At 38.2% G+C, this 25,302-nt stretch overlaps 1 protein-coding gene and 1 long non-coding RNA gene across 6 annotated transcripts in view; one reads left to right on the forward strand and one right to left on the reverse strand.

Moving 5' to 3' along the window:
* Positions 1-1,743: 1,743 nt before the first annotated feature.
* The window catches only part of mmp16b (matrix metallopeptidase 16b (membrane-inserted)), a 38,165-nt gene continuing 14,606 nt past the window's right edge, over positions 1,744-25,302 (forward strand). For 2 of the 5 annotated variants that reach the window (XM_058761307.1, XM_058761319.1), the window contains exons 1-4: positions 1,744-1,912; positions 11,073-11,548; positions 19,600-19,748; positions 20,995-21,114. In XM_058761307.1, the coding sequence (XP_058617290.1) occupies positions 11,429-11,548; positions 19,600-19,748; positions 20,995-21,114 (389 nt within the window). In that variant the 5' untranslated portion in view covers positions 1,744-1,912; positions 11,073-11,428. Of the gene's footprint in view, positions 1,913-10,815; positions 11,549-12,812; positions 12,881-19,599; positions 19,749-20,994; positions 21,115-25,302 lie in introns of those variants that run through there. The other 3 variants (XM_058761326.1, XM_058761314.1, XM_058761333.1) reach the window with 3 other exon arrangements.
* LOC131530856 (uncharacterized) lies at positions 19,600-21,422 on the reverse strand. Its single transcript, XR_009268528.1, has 3 exons — positions 21,300-21,422; positions 20,958-21,077; positions 19,600-19,728 (listed from the first exon to the last, which is right to left on the reverse strand). It is a non-coding gene; the product is annotated as an uncharacterized LOC131530856 (long non-coding RNA).

A 25,302-nucleotide genomic window follows, 5' to 3' on the forward strand; every position in this document is an offset into this window, starting at 1 on the left:
CAAATAACACTTCAGTTTAAATTATAATAAATATTTGTGCTTTAGTCAACACATCAAAAAGTGTGCTTCTTTAAAGCATGACAAAAGATTATTAAAACATAATGATTTAAAATGTACTTAAAAGTAAAGAATTTTAAGAAACTTAAGTGTGTACTTAAGTGTGTTAAGAAACATGAACTTGTTATGCACTCTAAGTACAATTTAGTGGCCTTTTATTTCATTATTATCTATGCTTTTTAAAATATACTTTTAAGATTTGAAGTACACTACTAGTGCATGTTCAATAATTAAGCAAAGTCATTTTCACAAGGGATTCCCTTTCTGCTGATAATGTCAAAATATCAAAACAGCTCTTCTAGCAAACTTGCATTTGAAACACTTTCGAAATCAACTTTCTAACCAATTCCAGATGGATCGAACATTCTACCTGCATTTACTTTTCACTCTGTCACATCACAGTATATTCTAAATATTCTAAGTACATTATAAGTCAAATGTTTTGTAAACGACAAAAATTTAGAAGAGGAAATGAAAGGTCAGATATATTTTCTCATGTATCCACAAGAATGTCAGTGGATAATTTAAGATGAAGACAGATGTACATAGAGCTACATATCAAGTTAACCACTGAGAAATGGTAAATGAATGTAACGCTCATTTTCTTACACAACACAAGCATTCTTTTTTCAGTTTGCTCTCTGTTGCGAATGATGTGTTGTGCAAGGCCACATCAGACCGTTGCCAAGGCACACTTGTCATAGCATGCATGTCACCATGGCTCCTCTCCTGGTTAAACAATAAATATCTGCAACTCATGTAACCGAGTAAAGCTTTTTAAATACCATGTGGATCAGCTTCACAAGTTCAGTTTATGCACTTTAAAGCAACGTTCAGTTTAAAGCAGTATTGCAGGTTCAATCCAAGATAAGCTCAACCGACAGGATTTGCGGCATAATGTTAAAAACCTGAAGGCACAGAAGTGCTGATATCGATCAAGGCCTGTAGGCCAACATGTGTATACTTCTAATTGTCACACCTTTTGCCCAGTGAGTGAAGCTGTAATCTGCTGATTGGTCAATTTGAATGTCTCACATTTGGGTTTTAGTCATATGGTCAAGGACAGGAAAAAAGAAGATTGCAACTGTTGCTCTGTCTCTTTTTCTTTGCTGGAGCTCTTCTCGGGGCTCTGCCCTTTCTCCCTCTTTTTCTTCCTCTCTCTATCCCCCCTTCTCTCTCTCAGGTAACATTTTACATACATGCTGGGTACAATTAGCTGTTTATGTTTTACCACCCTTCATCTATTTTGTAACCAATTCAAGAGTGTAACCATAACAAAATATTGTTATTAAACCATTTCAATTATTAACTATGAGCTAACTAGTCTTGATTCAAGGTTAATATTGAAGTGCGACTTATTGCAATACAATATGATCACTGAATAGCAACACTCTCCCACATATTTAGCTATTCTAGCTGCGCTTATAAGTTGCAGTGGGTGCAAAGACGAGAAATGTACAGCTTTATACCATCATGCTGATAGTGTTTCTTTAGTCATTCGGCAATCCTACAGCCTGAGCCACTGTAGGGAAACCACCCTTACAAAACTTCATTTCTGACTCGTCACTCTTTTTCATTAAAAAATACCGTATTGACCCGAATATAAGACGATGTTTTTTCCTTGGAAATACATCTGAAAAAACGCGTTCGTCTTATATTCAGGGTCTAGACTTTGACATGTCAATAATACACCCACAACAATAGGTGGCGCCAAAAACGCATAAAACGAGTGTGCCATGAAATATGTAATGTAATGTGTGTTTTAAAGATCGCGAATGAAAACAAATGAAAAAGAAAAGCTTACAGCAGCATGATCGTGACTGTCATGTTAGCCTGATGGGACCAAACTTCCTCTGTAAGTCATTTTAAAACATAAGACAGTACCCAGATTTGAAGACTACAATAAGATTTCACGTCTACTGATAATAACATTTTGGTAGGCTACTATGAGTTGGATAGCCTAATTGTTATATAATTCAGATGGGCTACCTGTTATTTCAATGGTATATCAAAATTTTCCAATGTCATTGTTGATACATTTTACCAGTATTTACCATACTTTCAAAACCAAAATTAGAATTGGAAAAATATGCAATATGAAAATAATTTAAGAATAAATGTGTTTTACAGAGAGAGAGAGAAAAAACAACAAAAAAACAAGATTTGGTTTTCAAAAAGCCTTTTTCCAACAGGTACATCTGGAAAAAGGGGGGTCGTCTTATAATCAGGGTCGTCTTATATTCGGGACAATACGGTAAATGAATAAATAAATAAATCTGGCTTACAAGTATTTACAATGGAATTAAATGGAGCCAATCTGTAAAAGTTAAAATACTTACTCTTTCAGTATAGCCTACACTCTCAGAAATAAAGGTACAAAAGCTGTCACTGGGGAGGTACCATTTCAAAAGGTACACTTTTGTACCTATTAGGTTCAAATATGTACACTTTAAGTACTAATGTGTACCTTTAAGGTACCAAAATGGACCCTTTGGGTACAAACATGTACCTTTTGAAAAGGTACCACCCCAGTGACAGCTTTTGTACCTTTATTTCTTAGAGTGTATAGACATAATATGTGAACAATATATGTTAATATGATTTTAGTGTGATAAAATTGATTATTCTGTATAAAGTTACTGTGTAGCCGACTGTTAAACTTGGTTGCCTTTACAATGTAATGCTTCAGACCTTTATAACAAACACAAAATTAAAGGAACAATTTTATAGGTAAAATAAAACATACTTTTTAACAGAATAATTAATGTAAATATTTTATAAGATTCAAATTTCTGCTTTTAAATTTTCCAAATATAGGCCACATTTATTTCCATTTTCCCTTACTTTTTTTTTAAATTTATTTTTATATTGACTTTATATACAGGTAAGTGGCTTATTCAGACTCACTACATTATGTTTTTAGATGGCTTTTCAGTGGAGCTAAAATACTTTAAAATACTGTGAAATTTACCAGTACTGTTTTTAACACTAAATATAATTTGTGTAAACTGATTTCACCTAACTGTGAATCTAAAGTACAGCACTGGGCAAATGATTACACTTGACTTTGTTATAAATTATCCAGAATACCTTTATATCAGATGGTTTAAACAAACAAACATTATAAAACATATAACATTATAACATGACTTGAACACCTTCTAATGACTATTGTGTTAATAACGAATAGTTAATAACAGTCATAAACAATAGCAGTTAAGTTTAGTATACAAACATTATTCATAAATGTGTGGTGGAAAGATGCTGTGCATGTTATTTAGATGCCTACAATTCAGATGTCAGTTTGTATCTTTTTTTTTTTCTGTTGAAAAGCAAAGCAATTACACAGAGGCAATTTGAATAATGATACACACACAGTGAATGTCTTTTGAGTCAAGACTTCTTCTTGAATTATTGTCATTCAATTCACAGCACATTTCAAGTGGTTGAGTGCAGCAGAGAGCAGTATCAATGTAATTGGTTTGTTTTTCAGGATCAGCTGATCAGACTAAATTGCAGTGTTTATCACCGGCTCCTCACCAGCACAACCTCTGTGTGAAAATTAAAACCTTGAGCTTATTTTTAATTGAGCGCTATTAATATCCACAAAACCAGAGGCCACCGCAGATGCCTCTTTATCTTCTCTCTTTAATGTGCGAAGCAGATGAATTCATTTTCCCATGACTGAGCTTTCTAAGACCTCCCCGCCATTGTTGGTCTCTGCTCTAATGCAGTCATTTGTCTTGCTGTTAAACTGTATTAAATACACGTTTTAACGCTTTATATTGTTGAAAAATCTGTAAAAGTTCTTATCAAAGTTATGTTGTATGTTATATTTGTAATAACGTTTTTATTCTTTTCCAAATAAGGATGACTATATAATAGGGTGACCATATTTTAGTTTTCCAAAAAGAGGACAGTAGGGGGCGGGGTTCGTGGGCGGGGCTTCGCCTAACAGTATATGTAGCAAGCTTTTTGTTTGTTTGTTTGTTTGCTTATTTTGTTTTTATAATAAGTAAAACAAGTCAATAGAACTGAAAAATAGATAGATAATGCTAGTGTTAGAAGGTCATTATTTATAATAAATAAAAAGAAAAGAAGTAGAAAGAATAGAGAAAGAATAGAGTGTTTGAGGCTCCTTTTTCTTTATAAATAAAACAAGTAGTTAGAATAGAAATAGAATAGAGAGTGCAAATGTTAGAGGGTCAAGTTTTTTAATTAAAAAAGCAGATAAAATTAGAATTAGCATTAGAATAGAGAGTAGCGTTAGAGGGTCAAATGAAGATGAAAGAGATGTGTTTTCAGCCATTTCTTGAAAATATTAAGGACTCAGCTGCTTGGATTGCGTTGGGCGGGTCATTCCACCAGGAGGGAACAGTTCATGTAAAAGTCCATGAAATTTTTATCATAGGTAGAATGCAAAATGTTTCAATACAAGCATTTCAGTCAAATGTAATTTATGCACTATTTCAAACCTTTAACCCACTTGGGAAAAATCAACCCAAGGCAACAGTTTAAGAGTAGCCCATTTCTGTGGAATAAACTTGGCAACCCTGCATCCAACAAGAGCTGCAGGAGTCAGGTTTGACTGATCACAGGCTGAGAATAAGGAGAGATGTCTGACAAGACCATGATTGAGTATTTGCTGCTTAACAGATCCTGAGCTCACTGACAAATATCTGATCTTGTAAGATGTGCTCCCTTTACACAGAGTGAGTGTGATCGCGAAATCGAAAGTGAAAGTAAACAGCGCAAAACGCTCATTGAAAAATATTTAAAGGGGTGGTTTACTGCGATTTCACTTTTTTCATTTTAAATAGTGTTACGTCAGAAACGAGGATACAATTGCAAGTAAAACTCTTTATTTAAAGTCAGAACAGATGATGATGATGATGATAATAGATCCGGGTGAAGCAGGTGGTGGCACAGGGACTTTGATGGTCAGACGTGGCGTGATGGATGAAGTGCAGCGTGCTCTGATGACGGATGACGGGAACCAGACACATAGACGATCCAACAAGAAGCAAGTTTATTCGACACGGAGCGGAGAGGAATGTTCTTGGTAGAAAGCCACACTTTTTGACCAGCGATGTATACGGGAGGCCTAGACCGGTGGCGATCGGCTTTGGCCTTGGTGCGCAACCCCACCTGGAGTAGAGTCTCACGGGCTCTAGTCCACGTGCGATGACACCTCTGGACGAAGGCGTGAGCGGAGGGGACCGCGACTTCGGATTCCAGACTAGGAAAAATTGGTGGCTGGTACCCTACGCTACACTCAAACGGAGATAGGCCCGTAGATGACACTGGCAACGTGTTGTGGGCGTACTCCACCATAGAAAGTTGTTGACTCCATGAGGAAGGATTCTTGGAAACCAAACATCGTAACGTTCTTTCCAAATCCTGGTTGGCTCTCTCAGTTTGGCCATTGCTCTGGGGGTGGAACCCTGAGGACAGACTGACAGTCGCCCCCAGAAGCTTACAAAATTCTCGCCAAAATTTGGACACAAATTGGGGTCCTCTGTCAGAGACCACGTCTGTCGGGAGGCCATGTAACCGAAAGACGTGGTCAACGACAATCATCGCTGTCTCCTTGGCTGAGGGTAATTTGGGCAAGGGAATGAAATGAGCCGCCTTCGAGAACCGGTCCACCACGGTCAAAACTACCGTGTGACCCTGAGAGGGGGAGGCGGTAACAAAATCTAGCGATGTGGGACCAGGGTCTCGAAGGGACCGGCAGCGGTTGGAGTAACCCATCTGGGGTCGATTGGAAGTCTTACCAGTGGCACAAACTGAGCAAGCCAAAACAAAATTGTGAATGTCACGAGCCATGAGAGGCCACCAGAATCGTTGCTTGACTAAAAATCTTGTGCGAGTAACTCCTGGATGACAAGCCACATTGGAAGAATGCCCCACTGAATGACGCTGGACCTCAGACCCTCAGGCACAAATAAGCGATTCGGTGGGCAACCGACCGGGCGTTACCCTTCTAAGGCCTTCTTGACCTTCGATTCGACCTCCCATACAAGTGTGGAGATGAATAGAGTCTCCGGTAAAATGCACTCGGGAGTAGACGGACGTTCGAACGATCAAAAATGCGCGATAAAGAATCGGGTTTGATGTTTTTGGAACCCGGGCGATGCGAGAGAGTAAAATCGAAACGACCGAAAAAAGTGCCCACCGAGCCTGCCTGGAGTTCAATCTTTTAGCCGTCCGAATGTATTCTAAGTTCTTGTGATCGGTCCAAACGATAAAAGGTACCCCCGACCCTTCTAACCAGTGCCGCCACTCCTCCAATGCTAACTTGACTGCCAACAACTCTCTGTTCCCAATGTCATAATTGCATTCGGCAGGAGATAGACGATGAGACAAAAACGCGCAAGGATGCATCTTGTCGTCTGAGAGAGAGCGCTGGGATAACACTGCTCCTACCCCCACCTCTGATGCATCGACCTCCACCACGAACTGACATGATGAATCAGGGGTTGTCAGAATGGGGGCTGAAACGAAGCAACCCTTCAGTTTGGCAAACGCAGCCTCGGCTGCGTCTGACCACCTGAACGTCGTTCTGGGGGAGGTCAAGACGGTCAGAGGTGCGGCTAGTTGGCTGAAGTTGCGAATAAAATGCCGGTAGAAATTGGCGAACCCCAGAAATCTCAGTAGGGCCTTACGAGACTCTGGACTTGGCCACTCTACCACAGCCTTGATCTTCTCAGGATCCATGTGCATTCCCTCAACCGACACGATGTATCCTAGGAATGGAACAGACTGTGCATGAAAATCGCATTTCTCCGCCTTGACAAAAAGCCCATTCTCTAGCAACCTCTGAAGCACTCGTCGGACGTGCTGCACGTGTTCCTGGAGAGAAGAAGAAAAAATCAGTATATCGTCCAGGTAGACATAAATGAACTGATCTATCATATCTCGCAGCACGTCATTGACGAGTGCCTGGAAGACCGCTGGACTATTGGAAAGCCCGAAGGCATAACCAAGTATTCAAAATGTCCTCTGGGGGTGTTAAACGCGGTCTTCCACTCATCCCCCTCCCTGATGCGGACCAAATGATAAGCATTACGTAAATCTAATTTTGTGAAGATGGATGCTCCTTGCAACCTCTCGAAGGCTGAAGACATCAACGGCAAAGGATAAGTATTCTTTACCGTGATGTTGTTCAACCTCGGTAGTCAATACAAGGTCGCAGAGATCCGTCCTTTTCCCCACAAAACCCCGCCCCGCTGGAGAAGAGGAAGGGCGAATGAACCCTGTTGCTAGAGAATCAGAAATATATTTCTCCATAGCCTCCCTCTCTGGTGTCGAGAGTGAATATAACTTGCCCTTGGGCGGAGCCGTACCTGGTAATAAATCTATGGCACAGTCATAGGGACGATGCGGAGGGAGAGAAGCAGCCCGAGACTTACTGAACACCTCCTTCAGGTCCAGGTACTCCGCGGGCACGTTAGACAGATCCACTGCCTCCTCCTGCAACACAGGGACAGAAACAGACGGACAAGCAGACAATAGACAAGACTTATGACACTGATTACTCCACGAAGACACAGACTTGAGCTGCCAGTCCACTTTAGGGTTGTGACGGGTGAGCCAAGGGTGACCAAGGACAATGGGTGCAAGGGGAGTGTCCAGGATAAAGAAAGAGATGATCTCAGTGTGGTTGCCTGATGTGATGAGGGTGATGTCTTCTGTGGCAAAAGTGATGGTGGGAAGTTCTTGTCCATTAAGTGCGTGTACAGCAATCTGATGTGTGAGGGGTTTGAGGGGAATCTTGAATTGGCGTGCGAATGAGTGGTCCATGAAATTACCTTCTGCCCCGGAGTCCAAGAGTGCTTGACAGTCGTGAGTGAGTGTTGACCATCTCAGTCTTACCGGGAGAAGGGTAGATGTTGATGAGGTCTTCTCAGCGGAGATCCCACCCGACAGTAGCCTCACACTTACTATCGGGCTTGGCCTTTTACCGGACAGTTGTAAGCATAGTGTCCGGCCCCTCCACAGTATAAGCAAAGGCCCTGGGACCTCCGCCTTTCCCTCTCCTCCCGGGAAAGCCGAGCTCGACCAACCTGCATGGGCTCGTGATCGTCGACTGGGCTGACCGCGTCCCCGCCTCCAAATCGTGGACCCTCGGCACCTGCCAGAGGGCGTCTACTCGTAGCGTGACCTCCCACTCGGGCTAGTCGAGCATCAACTCTGAGGGCTAAGGCGATGAGTTCATTAAGAGATTGAGGCAGGTCCAAAGCATAGATCTCTCTCTGGACGCGGTCAGCCAGCCCATGCAGGAACATGTCCCACTGCGCCTCCTCGTTCCATTTGCTCTCCGCTGCTAGGGTCCGGAACTCGATTGAGAAGTCTGACACTGATCTCTCTCCTTGACGTAAATCAGCCAGCATTCTAGCAGCTTCTCTTCCGCCGGCCGCCCGGTCGAAAACTCTTTTCATCTCAGCGGAGAGCTCCTGGAACGAGACGCAGCAAGGATCTTCATTTTCCCACACCGCCGTTCCCCATAACGCCGCTTTCCCAGTCAGGAGGGTAAGTACGAAGGCGACTTTGGATCGCTCGGTCTGAAAAGTCTTGGGTTGGAGAGAAAAATGCATGGAACACCGGGTTAGAAAGGCTCTGCAAAATTTTGGATCACCTGAATAGGGCTCTGGGGTTGGTAGGCGTGGCTCCGACTGGGATGGGCTCTCCGATGGTGTGGGGGGAGCGGCCGGTGTGGGCGGCGCAGTGGGAACCCGTAGCTGTTGGATCTGCTGGGTGAGCTCGGACACCTGCGCCACTAACGCCTGCACAGCGCGACCAGTCTCATTTAAATTTCTTTCTTGAATGTCCAGACGAGCCATACTGTTACTCAAACAGTCCTCCATGGTTGGCGCTGATGTACTTGCTGTATCCATTCTTGGTCAGATCGTTCTGTTACGTCAGAAACGAGGATACAATTGCAAGTAAAACTCTTTATTTAAAGTCAGAACAGATGATGATGATGATGATAGATCCGGGTGATGCAGGCGGTGGCACAGGGACTTTGATGGTCAGACGTGGCGTGATGGATGAAGTGCAGCGTGCTCTGATGACGGATGACGGGAACCAGACACATAGACGATCCAACAAGACGTGAAACCGGAACACAGGAACTGAAGACGGGACACGAGGCACGGAAACAGGATCAGACAACATAGACTTCATGAAACGATCTGACAAAGGAGATGAGAAGGTGGTAAGTATTTATAGGAGGTGAGATGAGTGGCAGCTGGTGATGAAGAGTGATAGCAGCTGGATACTGATCAACGGTAACGATCCGGACACACCCACTCACACACATGTAAACAACAAAGCACGAGACTAGAGAGAGACATTGGATCTATGAACTGTGACAAATAGTGTGTAATGTTGCTGTTGGTGCATGAACAGTATCTGCAAAGTTGCTGCGCTGAAAGTTCAAGGTAAGCGGAGATATCCTCTTTTAAAAATCAGGAAGTTTAATGCCTACAAAAACGACTCATATGGGACTACAACGAGATACTTCCCGGGTTGCATACGTAAAAAACCCATAAATTTGCATCAACCCCTCCCTCCGGAACATGCAAAAGAGGGGGCAAGGCCATGTTCTGCGGCTTTGTCGAAGAGGAAGAGTTATAGGAGTGGACACGGAAATCGCGGGAGAGAACACGGCGGCAGTGGTCAGAAATTCAGCCAGAGCGGATCAAGAAAACAGCCGAATCCCGAACATTTTGGACGATTAAGAAAACCCGACCGGACGCATTTTTGTAGGTCCAAAAAGAGGACATGTCCGGGAAAAAGAGGACGTATGGTAACCCTATATACTATATAATGTGATTTGTCTCTATTTTGTCTTTTTCTTGCTCTCTCTCTCTCACCACAAACATATTTGTGGTTTACGGGGACTCTCCATAGGTGTAATGGTTTTTATACCGTACAAACTGTATGTGCTATTGCCCTACACCTAACCCTACCCCTTACAGGAAACTTTGTGCATTTTTAGATTTTCAAAAAAGTCATACCCATGTCATTATACAAATTTTTGTTCCCGTAAACCACAAATACCAACCCACCCACACACACACACACACACACAAATACACTTAATTTTTGATGCATTTATAACAAACTGAATAAAAATGAGTAAATTTCCTAATATAGTGAACCACCCCCATCTTGTGGTGGGCATGAAATGTCCACTGTCCAATCCCAGATGTACCTTTCAAATCTTCCTTTTTTTTTTTTTTTTGCACAGTAATTGTGATACAAAGAGGAATATAGGAAGATATGGAGCAATTGCAATTTTGTGTTACACAAATAAAATAATTAATTAATTAATGTCTCCATATATATATATATTTTAAATACCCAACAAGAAAGTTATTTTTTAATAAGAAACAGCTATTATATATATATATATATATATATATATATATATACTTTTTGTGAGTGCGGGCGTGCGTGCGTGTGTGTGCAAGTGTGTGTGTGTGTGTGTGTGTGTGTGTGAGTGCGAGAGAGAGAGAGAACCTAACGACAGCTTACAGAATGTTCTCTAAAGGTTAGTTTTAGGTTTTATTTTATAACCAAAAACTAACTTCACCAGTATGTTCTGGGAACTAAAAATGGCTAGCTAGGTAGAAACATTGCCATATTCGTGAATATTTATAAAACATATCTGATTAATTATTATTGTATTTAAGCCGTAACCATAGGCTACTGAATTAAAAAAAAAAAAAAAAAAAAAAAGGGGTTGTTATAAAATGAAAGCAGGTTGAAGACAGACATAGAAAATTAATATAGAACAGAATGATTGCTTGTTCTGGACAGTACTCTGCAATCAGTGTTCTAATGTTATTATCATGATCTTACTAAACAGAAGATTGACCGCTGGAAATACTGGCGCTGACCCAATTTAACGGCCGTTTGCCAAAAGCTACAGTCAGTGTCAGCCGTTTCAGCGTCCCGCCTACCTAAGACCCATTTTTACACCTTCATCGATCTGTGATTGACAGGAGAGAAAGAAGAATGAAGACAGAATGAATGGTGCCTACTAGTCAACAAGCATCACTGGCGAGCGAGTCAGAGCGCATGCGCAGTGCTTACGCTCTGGATGCTGCTCAATATAGAAAAGCAACCTGCCTGTTCGCCAAGGTAACGTTTCAAAGCAGAAGAAATGCCTCGAAATAGTGCATCCGACATGCAAGATGGAATGTGTATTGCCAGCCAAATGACAAAATGTGCGGACGCCGATGCTTCTCCGCGCTCCGATGGTTTCATCTTCGGTCCAAAATGCCACTTGCTTAACTGACATACGAGGATAGAGACATACATAGTCATTGATAAAGGAAAATCAAGCGAATCTACAAATATGAACGGTACGCTGCTTAAAAAGCGAAGGCTGGACTGTGTGTATGCGCTGCTGTTGTGGCTCCATCACGCTGTGTGGATGTGCTGTTCATCGGCCGAAGACCATCATTTCAGCGTTGAGGTAAGACTGGCCCAACATCAGCATCAGCATCTTCAGCTTGAGTCATGAACACAAAAGCTTATGTTCAGAATACGCGTCCTGCTTTTACTGAGACCTATTGCAGGTCATAAATAAATCAGGACAGCACTTGTACAGAATCACACTGACTCACCTGGTAGATCTGATTGTGTGCTATGATATATACAGCTATTCTGTTCTATTCTATCTAGTCTAGTTTAGTCTGTTCTCCGTAGGCAGGAATGCAACCCTGTTCTGTTATTTCGGTACAGTAAACAGAAATGCCATAGTCCAGTCTGGTTTAGCCTATTCAGTAATTCTGTTCACAGAGTAGAAAAGAAAGCAATTCTATACTGTTATATTCTGTAATTCTGCATACAGAGTAAAATGAATAGAAGAACATAAAAATAGACTAGACTGGAATGGAAGAGAATATATTTTCTGTTTAACAGAGCAGAACAGAATAGAATAGTATGCAATTCATGTTTACCTTCTATTACAAAAAAGAATGAAGCTGAATATCATTCTTGTCTACCTTGTATTCTGAATTACAAAATAGAAAAGTATACACTTTTATTCCTGTCTACTTATTACACCAAGTTACAAAATAGAACTATTCTATTCTGTAATACAAAGTAAACTGAAATGCTACTCTAGTCTGTGATTTGGCGTACTGAACAAAATTCCTTCCTATTCTGTAATACAAAGCAAATTGAAATGTTATTCTATTCCATATAGCCAATTCTGTTATTCAGTGTACTGAACAAAATAGAAGAGCAATCCTGTTATTATTAGATTAGATTATAATAGAATAGAATAGAATGCTATTCTTAACCAGAACAGAATAGAATGATGCTATTCTATAGAAAGTAAACAGAAATATCATTCTATTCTGCCATTCTTAGTAATAAATGCACATAAATTCTATTCAATTCTAGTTTTTCAGCCTATTTTCTAAATGTGCACTGAGTAGCCTAAACATGAATTCTATTCTGTTCTGTTCTATTCTATTCTATTCTATTCTCTTTTCGTATACTGATGGATAAAAATGCTAACTGAAGTATAGCTACCTTTAAACATGCTTCATACTTATGCATTTTAATTCACAAGCTCATAACAGTGCAGACCTGAGGCAAGAGTGAGAGAGAGAGATCAGCAACAATCAGAGCTATTGCTCCTTCCTCCGGTCCAAATCCATTCACTCAGAGATGACAATCACACGCCCCTGACTGGCCATGCGACGATCAATGGGGTGATAGGGGAAGCAAGACCTCGATTCACTCAGGGCTACTCAACCGCAGACTCTTGCGATAATGTGAAGCACATAAAGATTATGTAAGTTGCTTAGCAACTCTCCCCCAAACTCCTTTGGGCTGGAATGGGCGCAAATGTGATGTTTAGTGCTGCTGGCAGCGCTGGTTGACATTGAGAGAATTTGTCACCCGCCCGGTTCTGTTTGGCTGGGAGGCGAGAGTTGTAGAGGGTGCTGTGCCAGTGGATCAGCTCATGGTGGACATGGTATTGTCATGATAATATTGATGCTCTTTTAGAGCAGGCTGTATTGATGAAACTGTCCTTCACAAAATTACAATAAGACCAGTGGGACAGAGCCATCTGAATGCTAAATCAGTGGTTTTCACTTTCTTGGTAACTAGAACCTCTTTCTTCTTTTCAGCTCTCTGCCACCCATGCAGCTCCTGTGTGGGTTTTTTTGCTGGCAGGGCTGCAGTGGTTGGCAGCAGTTGTGAGTTGAGTGCACAGGTCAGTGGTCTTTGGGGAAGAAAGAGAATGTGTGTGTGTGAGATGAGTAATGACTGCTCGGAGGGGGGACCTCTGATCCTGAACTAGGAATAGACTAGAGAGAGCAAGGTTCAAGGATTCAGCGGTGAAATCAAGATTGGGCCCCCAGGGTTTTAATTACGCAAGTCTTTCGCATACAGGTGCAAATGTGCTTAGCTTAGTGCTAAGTCGGTAGCGACATTTCATGTAGCTCTGGCCCTATATGTGATTAATAGGGAGTCAGGGGTTGTTTCTATGTGCTATTGACCACTGAGCTTCTGTAAACAGTCATACATCTTATTAATGGTTCGGATAAGAGGGTGTGGGTTTTGTGGATGATAGAAGTGGACATAAAGTACAGACCTTAATCAATTTAAAAGAAGTTTTAAATGCATTTGAGTCATCTGATGTCATAAAAAGAATAAAATAGTTTATGAGAATTATACTGCCGCTTGCTAAACATTTGTGCTATGGATCTGAATATTGACTTGTCCCTCCTTTTCTTTAAAAAAAGGTTGCAGTGAATCACCAACACACTCTCATGGCAGTTCTTAACTTTTTTTTTTTTTTTTGGTTGAATTGGTGGTGAATGCGTATGAATTCATACAATCTCTTTTGTAGATTTGCATATGTTCGGCTTACTGAGAGTTAAGTTTAAGGTGGATCTTTATGCTTACTTTTTTCTAAAAATCATGTTTTCATAAAAATTTAATTGTACAAATTCATCACCAATTCGCCAAGATGTTAAATAGTTTTCTCTTGAGAAGCATTTACAATGGGAGTAAATGGGGCACAATTGGTACATGTTAAAATACTCATTATTTCAGTATATATGTTTTAGTGTAAAAAAAAACAAAAAACAAAAAAAACATGTTCTAACTAACCTTCACTGTGTATAGTTTTCAGTTTTTTTGGCAACATTTTGATGATTGAGCTCAACTTGTATTGAACATGAAATACTCTTTTAGAATGAAAAAGAGCCTTAGAACCAGAACTCCTTAGCAATGACCTAGAAACACCTTGCATCAGTTTACAGCCAACCACATCAAGCTAAAAAAACACTTAGCAACTACATAGCAACATCTTGGCAACCATCCACAACAACCAACATTGTAACTGTAAGCTTTGCATAGGCAAGCACCAAAAATCAGTTTGAATGTTGTGAGAAGAGAGTGCAAATAAACCAATTTTCACAGTATCGTTGACTCGCGTTGACCTGAAACCTGTTTCTGCTCATAATGCACACCGTGCATACACTCATGCATGTGCTCACAGCTGATTAAAGACATAGACAGTGGATAAAAGGGTCGTTTGGACCAGAAGGAAGATGCAGAAAGAAAAAGGGAAGGAGGGAGAGATAGAGACGAGCAAGAGAGAAGTAGAGGAAATTAGTATATTCCTGGCTGCTGGTTAGTGGGCAGACTATGTATGTACAGTAGCAGTACTTGAGGTTAGTTCTGCCACTGACCCCTAGGAAACTGATGGCGTTGCACTCAGGGGAAAATATGGCATCTTATTTGCACAAATAATTGTTTGCCTGGAAACAGTAGCACATTTTAGGATGCAACCGCATTTCGGGATACTGACTCTTGTAATTGACTTCATTGATTGGCTTTTGCTGCAAGATGCAAATGAGAGAAGTGAGAGAGAAAGTGAGAATGAGCTACAGAGAAAGAACAAGTGAGAAAATTCTGCAGTGGAAAGAGAAGACAGACACGCTCCCTTAAAACAGATGAAGTTGTATCCTGACCTGTTTATGTTCATGCAAAGCATAAAGTATAGAGTAAAATGTTAGTTATTTAAAGGGAAATTATTGTTTTAAAAAAAAGCTACAGTAAAAAAAAAAAAAAACTGTCTGTAAGTCTATATAGTTTTTATTATTTTTTATTTCAGTTTTAGGTTTAGTTATTTCAGTACATCAAGTTCATTTAACGCTTATTTAATTTAAAGCAATGATGAAAAAATGTTTTGTTTAATGGTTTCAATTTTAGTTTCAGTTTTAGTTGTATAATAACTGATATAAATAACTAAATATTAACTGCAGTTAAAACAAAGACAATATTAAACACACTAAAACACAACAATGTAACTGTACTTATAGAGTATATAAAAGCAGTAAAGCACACATCTCTGCCTATGAATCTGCAGCCTCTCGTCAGATGTCACACTCAAGACATTATGTATTTATGATGGATTTTTCATCTTAGTGGATACACTCAAGGGTCTCCATAAGGAACACGGTTGTGCCAACGTCCTCCAGAAGGATGTTTTTCATCATCATCTCATCATGCCCTTTTTCTGTCTGTCTCTGCCATCTGGTATAAATGTGGCAGCAGCTTCTGGGTAATGATCATTTTCATGTTGTCATGGTAGGGTGAGATTGTGACAAGATGCAAACCACCACCTAATGACTAAGCACTTTGAACATCAAGAAAACCTGTCTTAGCCTGGCTCGCTTTTGAAATCAAACCCCATGTTTTAAAGGACTTCTTGCATATGTATTATGGAGATACGTGTAGTCAGATTTAGCCCTTCACAGAAAATCATTCTTTTGTTTTGCATCTCGTCTTTCTGTGGGTAATATCCACTCTTGTCAGATTCTACAAACAGAAATAATTCAGGTCTTTTTAAAATGTAATCATGTAATTAATAAAGCCTGTATACTGTAAATACTATAGACAAATTTTGGAGAGATCATTTGACTAGTTAGGATGAAATTTCTATTTCTGTCAACAGTTTTTTTTTTTTCTCCCTGTAAAATATTAATGGTCCCTCAACTTGCAGTGTTTAGTGTATTAAGGAAATTAGTGAAGTGGGCGGTATACACAAAAGTAAATAATATGGTATTTCTTCTAGCAATATACACCACGATTTACACATGTGATTCAAAGACATCTGGTTTTACCAGTACGATATGTCTTGGAAATTATAAGAAGCGTTATTAAGCATTAATAAATATAAGCAGCTTTTGTATTAAAAATTGGGTCACACTTTATTTCAAGGCCCAATTCTCGCTATTAACATATCATTATCCATAACATATCATATTATCAACTCCTAATTTGCTGCTTATTAATAGTTAGTAAGGTAGTTGTTAAGTTTAGGTATTATGGATGTAGAATATGGTCATGCAGAATATGTGTTTATAAGCACTAACAAACAGCCAACAAGTTATTAATAGGCATGTTAATAAGCAACTATAATAGTGAGAATTGGTCCCTATACTAAAGTGTTACCAAAAATTGTAAAACAAAATCATACATTCACCCAGAATAAATAATGTATTTCATAATACATTTGGACAACTAGAGACATTTAGTAAGATACAGAATCAAACATTAAGCAAAATATGGTTATATCAAGTGATGTTACTGTAAGATCAACACTGATAATAATAAGAAATGTTTCTTAAGCAGCGAATTAGAATGATTTCTGAACAAACATGTGACACTAAAGACAGGAATAATAAAGTGCAAGAAACTACATTTTAAAATATATTGATACAGAAAACAATTATTTTAATTTGTAATAATATTTCACAATATTAGTGTATTTTTGATCAAATAAATGCATCCATTGTGAGCATTGAAAAAATACGTCTTTCAAAAACATTAAAAAACACACCAATCTTCTGAATCGTAGAATATATTTTATTTTATACAGTTTGAACTAGACCGTATTTTTTGTGTATTGCTTTCTTTTTCTCTCTCTTTCTTTTGTTCTTTCTTTGCTTGGTTGGGTCAATAAATAATTACACTTGAGAAAAGACAAAAAAAAAAAACTAAACAAAAAAAAACAAATCTTGGAGAGATCAGTTGGCTCATTTGGATGAAATTCCTTTGGTTGGGGATTCTGGAACACTGTTGGTCCGCAGAGAAGATGTTAATTATACAATCATGTTTGCTAGATGCTCCATTTTTCACCTATTAAGCCTGTTTTTCATCGCATTGCTTTATTTATGCATAAACATGAGTGTGAGAGCTCCTGTGTTTTTACCCACAGAGCAATCTCGGTTTTATTCAACACACATTGAGTATATTAATGTGGCAGATTATTATTTTTTTCTTTCATTGACATTTTTAATGTGCGTCAGTTTGGCTGAGCTCTGTATTTATAGCTTCACAAGAGAGTGATTACAACACCCGGAGGATGACAAAGTTGCTTCTATCTATGACTCTTTATCACCATGGTTACACCCTGCCATACCAGACCCCTGCGGCTCTATAGCACATCTGTGTTTTCTTCATATAAATTAGTAATCAGCCCTTGTGTTGGTTAGAGACGCAGGGTCTGATTAGTGCTAGAGAATCAATCTGGCTCTCAACTGAACTAAGCCTGCATAGATATACTACAGAATATAACCTAATGTCCTTTTACAAGATACACGTACAACACTAACATTGAAATAAATGTTTTTTTCTTATATATGCATGTATATTTATATATCATACATGTACATATAGGCTACATTCATATTGAATTATTGATTTATGTGGCGGCAGAGCACTAAAACGTTTAGTTTGCTTTTTGTTTATGGATTGTTTCAAAGTATGTTTGACCTCAAGTACATTATCTTAAAAGCTCTTTCCAGCATAATGTTGTTTGGAATGAAATGATCTTAACAAGCACCTTCAGAATACCACTCTTCTCAAATCACAGCTCTCATAGGACGCATTACAACAGGCCATTACAGTTCACTGCAACAACAAAGAGAGTTCATAAAATGTTCTTGTGCTCACAGGTATGCCTTTTGCTGAATTCAGAACTGTATACTAACATGCTACCCTTACTATTCCTGCAATATGGTGAAAGTAGTATGCTAAATTAATTCAGCCATTTAAATCCTGAGGCTAGCGAAACTTGCATCTCTGGAAGGTCAGTGTGATACATGTAGCTGATGATGAAACTTTAACTGTGCTGAAAAAAAAATTCCATCCATTAATAAACATGACTCATTTTATAAATCTTGTTGATGTCCAATATCATGCGACATCCCTTACGAAAATTAACCATGGTTTTGTTGTATAGTTAAAGTGTAGTTACCATGGTTTTTTGGCGTATTGATTAGCATATCATGTATAACCACAGTTTTACAAAATACCATGGTTTAGTTTAGTAAAACTGTGGTTTTACTTTGTGGTTACCATGTTTTTTTTTTTTTTTATTTGTAGTAAAACCTTGGTTAATATTCGTAAGGGATGTCCAGTCAAACTTGGCAGTACTTTGCCAGAAATTCATCAGTCATTTTGCACCCTTGTGAAAAAGATGTACACTCTTGCATACTTTTAAAAATAGTACACATTACATAAATAGCATGCTTTGAAATAATTAAGCGTGAACTGATGTGAGTGTGGATGTTCTCTAACACCTAATTGCATTATTTATGGTTAAACAAAAAGGTATTAAAGTGTAAATTTAGATTAAATTCATTTAATTGAATTTAAGTGGGGTTTGACCCACTTATGGAAGGAATTAAGTACATCTTCATAAGTAATTTCATAATTACATCTATCGTCTTCATATGATTAAAGTGTACTGCCAAATGCACTGACAAGCTTTTATGGTAAACTAAAATAAACTTTAATGTCATTTCTATTGAAACTATATGTAAACTATATTTAAATATATTTGTAATTACACATTTGTAATTATGAAGATTATAATATATTAAATTTAATTGAACAAAAATCATAGTCAGGAAATTGCATTCTCTTTAAGAACACTTGGCCTTTTATTTAATTAATATTATATTTTTTTTAGTACAATACAATAAGTGCATCTTTTAAAATATACTTTTTAATGTTTGCAGTAGACTACAAGTTCACACCTTTTAGATACAAGGACATGGCTAATACAAATGTTTGCATGGTGAATCACACTTCTGCTGCTATTTATGCATATACAATATTGTTAATATTCTTAATAAACTACGATCATGTCAGTTATTTGCATATACTGTTGGGCCTGGTTCATGTTAATCAATTGCAACGTTTGATTCTATGGGCATTTTCTTCCTTTTTTATGCAAACAATTTTGGTATCATGTTGGGTTACCATTCAATGTCCAATATACAATCTCGGCTTCTGATCCATCTGAGAACCAGGATAAATTGAAATCCTGTAACCCTAAACATGTAGGCTCCTTTCCAAGCCTTGAAAGGGCATGTTTAGCTTCTTGTTCTTATTTGTTGTTGTTGTTGTTGTTCAGGCTACAGCTGAGCCTTGGATTTTAGCTGAGGACATGTTGTCAGGTTATGTTTGTTCTGTCTTTTGTAGGTGTGGTTACAGAGGTATGGCTACCTCCACAAGACACAACCTAACATGGCTGTCCTGCGATCAGCCCAAGCCATGCATTCCGCTATTGCTGCCATGCAGCACAAGTATGGACTAAACATCACAGGGAGCCTAGACAAGGAGACAATAGAGTAAGTACTCCTAAGCACACATACATACAGTAAAGTCACACATAAAATGCACATATTTACTGTATATACTGACTACAACATATCAGACCCATTCTCATAAAACTCTGACGTTTGTGTATGAAAATGGCATTGCAAAATTATTATTATTGTTACATGTCTTGTGCAAAAGCTATTTGACCCTGTTACATTCCAAATGTTGCAGGGTTGAGTTACTAAAAAAAAGGTTTTAATTGCAGTGTTTTTGTTTGTTTGTTTGTTTTACGTGACCCATTAAACTGTAATGGTGATGAACAAGGACATACAAATTGGCAGGTTTTCCAAAATTTCAGTAAAACATAAGCTCTATCAAACAATAAGACTAAGTCAAGTATCTATTTTCCATGGTAATTATATCAGTGGTAAATAATGTGTACAAAAATGGGACACAAATGACACAGTTTCCTAGAAATGAGTCATCAATTAAAGAATTTCATATTTGATTCAAATTAATCACCTTTTCTTTGGACTGAATGTTTCAACCCTGGTCTCTGATGTTTAGCTTGGACACCATGAGCCATTTTCCAATCTAAAATGTTTTGAGAACATTTTCTACTGCTTGTGTAAGTTATTCGAAGAGGACTGCACTGTGTTATGAAGCATGAGCACTCTCTGCTTGACCTTGCAGTCCATTTTATTCTGCCTTTAAACAGTTCTTTTTATTCTGTTTGTGTCTTCATGTTATGGTTTATTGATGACAAGTTAAGACGAGGCACTGATTTTCACATTCAGTGATATAAATAAATACATGATCTTTTATCTAAACTTCTTGTGTTAGCGGGTTTGTAAATGCTAATTAACGTAAACCGTAATGATGAAATTATGTAATTTGCAGTAAAATAGAACAGCGGGTTTCAAAAGCAATTTTTCATGACACTAGGGCTACTGTGATTTTGATGACTATAATTTAGTGCTGAATGTCTGTGATATATGTTTTTGTGCGTATTCTTTTATGTATCTCCAGAACTGTAATCCAGCGACTTCAAGTATTTCAGAATATATAACAATATAGTAAACACAAGAACACTGATTCATTTTAAAAGTCTAATGAGTATTCTGGTTAATGAACACAGAAGCAGTTATTTTAAATCCATTCAAACACTTTTATAGTTATGCCTTAAAGCAGCAATGTTAGCTAACCTAGTTTTTAATGTGACGAAGGTCAGAAATTACCTTACGCCTCCTCCCTTTGCTCTTTTTTCTCCTCTAGCTGGATGAAGAAACCCAGATGTGGGGTACCAGACCTGCTTGGGGGCATGTCTGGATCCCGCAGGAAGAAGCGCTATGCACTAACTGGACAGAAGTGGCAACGCACACACATCACATACAGGTTAGGGAGAGACGTGATGCCTCTGTCAGTGTTAATGATTTAACAATTTTGTTTATAAATACAGCACAGACATTAACAGAGAGAACTGTGAAATGAAATGCTTAAAATTTATAATGGAGCTTTAAATAAGTTGTCTTAAAGGGATAGTTCACCCAAAAATGAAAATTTGATGTTTATCTGCTTACCCCCAGGGCATCCAAGATGTAGGTGACTTTGTTTCTTCAGTAGAACACAAATGAATATTTTTAACTCAAGCCGTTGCAGTCTGTCAGTCATATAATGTCAGTCAATGGTACCCACGGCTTTGAGAGAAAAAAAAACATACACAGACAAAACCAAATTAAACCCTGCAGCTCGTGACGACAGGCCTACATTGAGGTCTTTAGACACCAAACGATCAGTTTGTGCAAGAAACTGAACAGCATTTATATTGTTTTTACAGTACCTCTGATCCGCCACCCGGTCCAACTGTCCTAAGCTCGTTCACACAACAGCCGGCGTGTGACGCGTCTTCTTCTTCTTGCTTTACGGCGGATCGCAGACTTATAAGTGCATTACTGCCACCTATCTCTCAAATGGACCATTGACACTCTATCTACAATCTCAATTAGGAATGTCAATGGTCCATTTGAGAGATAGGTGGCGGTATGTGTGAACAAGCTCAGGATAGTTGGACCATGCGGCTGATCAGAGGTAAAAAACAATATAAATACTGTTCAGTTTCTTGCACAGACCGATCGTTTCGTGTCTTAAGACCTCAATGTATCGTCACGAGCCGCAGGGTTTAATTTGGTTTTGTCTGTGTTTTTTTTTTTTTCTCTCAAAGCTGTGGGTACCATTGACTGACATTATATGACTGCCAGACTGCAACAGCTTGAGTTAAAATTATTTGTTTGTGTTCTGCTGAAGAAACAAAGTCACCTACATCTTGGATGCCCTGGGGGTAAGCAGATAAACATCAAATTTTCATTTTTGGGTGAACTATCCCTTTAAAGGTACAGTTGTCTTAAAGGCATAGTATACCGATTTTATGTAATTATTTTTATTTTGTTTATTTTTCATAATGATATTATGGAAAATAAATGCAATAATCTAAATTTTATGTTAAAATTATTATTCAGTATGCATGGGCAGTATTACATAAAAGTTTAAGTTTTAACATATATAATTTCCAGAATCACTTAAATCTTTCCCCAACAGATGCACATGCATATTAACTCTTTCCCCACCAGACAATATTGTGGCCCCCAGAATATATAGTTTTATTAATGTCTGAACAGGAATATGTCAAATGTAATAACAGAGGCTCTGCTTATAAATAAGTAATTAATTAAATAAATAAATAATTCTAGCTAGGGTAAGTTAAAAAAAAAAATTAACAAAAAGCTGAGACATATCATATTTTTTTCAATGATTACGCCTGGATCGAATTCAGAACAGTGCTAAAACATAGATGGAGTGCATCGTTTCCATCAACACCCCCAAAGCTTGCATAGTCTCCACTTCCTGGGTCAGCGTTTCATTTGGTAACGTTAGGCAGTGTTGATTTATATGCTGTTTAATGTTGGATGGTCACTTTATTTTACATGTTGCATGTTTCTGCTTTTGCTTTGCCCTATTTTGATCCAGGGATTCAATACTCTTTCAGAAGATGTATACTAGCGCCCCCTACCAAAAATTCCATCAGTGGAGGGGAAAGAGTTAATGTGAACTGTATCTTTAAGACAAGTTAAGGTTAAAGGGGCGGTCACACCACACTTTTCAATCCATTGACTTCCATTCATATGCATGCAAATGTGGATGAACTTTCACCTTTCGCTGCATTCGAAAGGATAGTATGTTTTTACATTTTGGATTATTAGTTGTTATGTGTTGAATTTATGTTTTTAAAAAGACTCTGCAGAGCGTGATGTCATATCACGACTGCTGCAGTGTCCAAAGAAATGTTTCATGCTTAAAGGTGCACTAAGTGATTTTTGAAAAACACTTTTGTCCACAGCGTCGGACCGAGTCCCAAAACACACTTGTAGCCAATCAGCAGTAAGGGGCGTGTCTTGCAATGATAGTGAGAAGAGAACGCTCAATTCGAGTGCACAGGACGGATATTAGTAGATCGACTATAGATACAGTGAGATGGCAGATAAAAAAAGAGGAAATTACAAAACATAAAAAAAGGGTTACAATCAGGCAAGAGGTAGGGCCCGCGTAAATATCGGAGCAGCTTTCCAGCGGTGGAGAGAACTCAAGAAGCGGGAAGGCCTGGAATCAGACTTTGTTTCTTCTTGATAGGTGAGTAATGTTGATTTTGCTTCGTTTCAGACAACTTTGAATATACTGGTGTGTCATCTTTACTTGTTTCCGCGATCGTCGTTGCCATGTGGTGGAGATTTCAAAATAGGGGCGAGGTCCAGTCAGGGTATGGGCGTGTTTGTTTTGGTGCTTTCAAATATCAACATCGTTTGGCAAAAATCGCTTAGTGCACCTTTAAAGTCTAGTGTGACCACGGCTTATTCTTTACTTTGGTTGATGTCACTTCCTGTTTACATATCATCTGACATCTTGTGTGATACTGGCCTCTATCTGATGTTTAATTCTTAAGATGAATTGTACTGAATCTTGATAAACCAAACCCTGATAGGTTGAAACAGACGGACGTGGCTCAAATTGTCCTGTCACTGCCATCCTATATGCTGCACTGCAATGAAGACACAGCCAAGCATATAATAACCTCCAGCATTCACTCTTTAACCTTCAAGAAACATATTTGAATTCCCTGAAGATTACCTTCTAAAGGGCTCGGAGGAAATAGAGTGTTCTCTCACCTCAATTTAGACTTTCCCGGTTACAGCGGGCGATAACGGAAATGATTTATTCAAATCCTGCTTTTTTTAATTGATGGGCCACCTATGCAAATGGAATGTAAATGAAGACAGGCTTGGCAGTGAGTGACTGGCCTCTATAGAGAAAAGTCAGCTGAGATTTTCAGGGCCTCTCAGTCTGTTAGAGGAAGATAAAGACTTCAATGTGGGAAATTCAGCAGAGATGCCAGTCTAAGGGCAGTTGGTGCAGTTCACTTTGGAAATGAAAATGCTCTCTTTTTTTCTGTGATATTAACACATCATAACAGTAAGGGTTTTTACTATGACATTTGCTAGTGGTGGATTTCGATCATAGTAAAGGTTTTAATGTTAATATCTGATTAAATGTAGATAACACAAACTCAAAACACACCATTTATAGCACATATAAAACAAATAATTGCTGAAGATACCACAGAAGCTCTAACAGAGACAAACTCTCCCTGGTACAGAAACTGTAACATTACACTTCACACAACATTATGCTAATGGCAAGCACTTAGTAAGACAAATTAATTAAAGTGAAATGCATAATAAAAATACATGATTTTAGCTAATTCAAATATTGAAAGATGAGGTCTTTGAATGGATAATATGATTAAACAAGAAAACTGGAAAAAAGTTGATAAAATAACATAAGGCAATCAGCTTTGGTCTGAATTTTTAAGTGAATAAAAGTGAAAAAAAAAAAAAAAAAAAAAAGAATATAACACAATAAGCTTTATAAACTCAAAAGCAAGTGATACAAATAAGCTTGCATTTGAAACTGAACATTAATATTGTGCATTACTGATATAAAACATTATTTTGGCAGACTTTACACAAAACAACTTAAATTTGTCTTATTCAAGCAAATATCTAAGGTTGCAGAGTTATCTCTGCACTAAAATAAGTTACATATTCTGAAATTGAAGAAGAAAACAATAACTGACAATCAAAAACAAATACAGTTATGGATCGGTGATCAGTGATCAAACTAATTTATGTAATTTCAACTTTTTCTACATTAGACAGTTTTCTCAAACTTGAAAAGTTTGTTTGACCAAATTTAAATTGGATTTTTTACAGTGTATAAATTGTAAATCGCATGTTAAAATATCTCTTGGATTCATGATGTTCCAACAACAGAAATTTTTAATTATGACATAATTAAACTTTTTTTGATGAACTATCCCCATAAAAGCAATTCACCCAAAATTATGAGTATAGTGTAACAGTTAGCTATTAAGAGTATACATTTTTTTTCTTCTTCTTCTTCTTCTTTATTTATTTATTTTTTACAGGAAACCACCTTAAAATAAGCTCACATGCACAAACGTGTGTTTTACAG

The sequence above is a fragment of the Onychostoma macrolepis genome, chromosome 02, assembly GCF_012432095.1.
Source record: "Onychostoma macrolepis isolate SWU-2019 chromosome 02, ASM1243209v1, whole genome shotgun sequence".
NCBI classification, from domain to species: domain Eukaryota; kingdom Metazoa; phylum Chordata; class Actinopteri; order Cypriniformes; family Cyprinidae; genus Onychostoma; species Onychostoma macrolepis.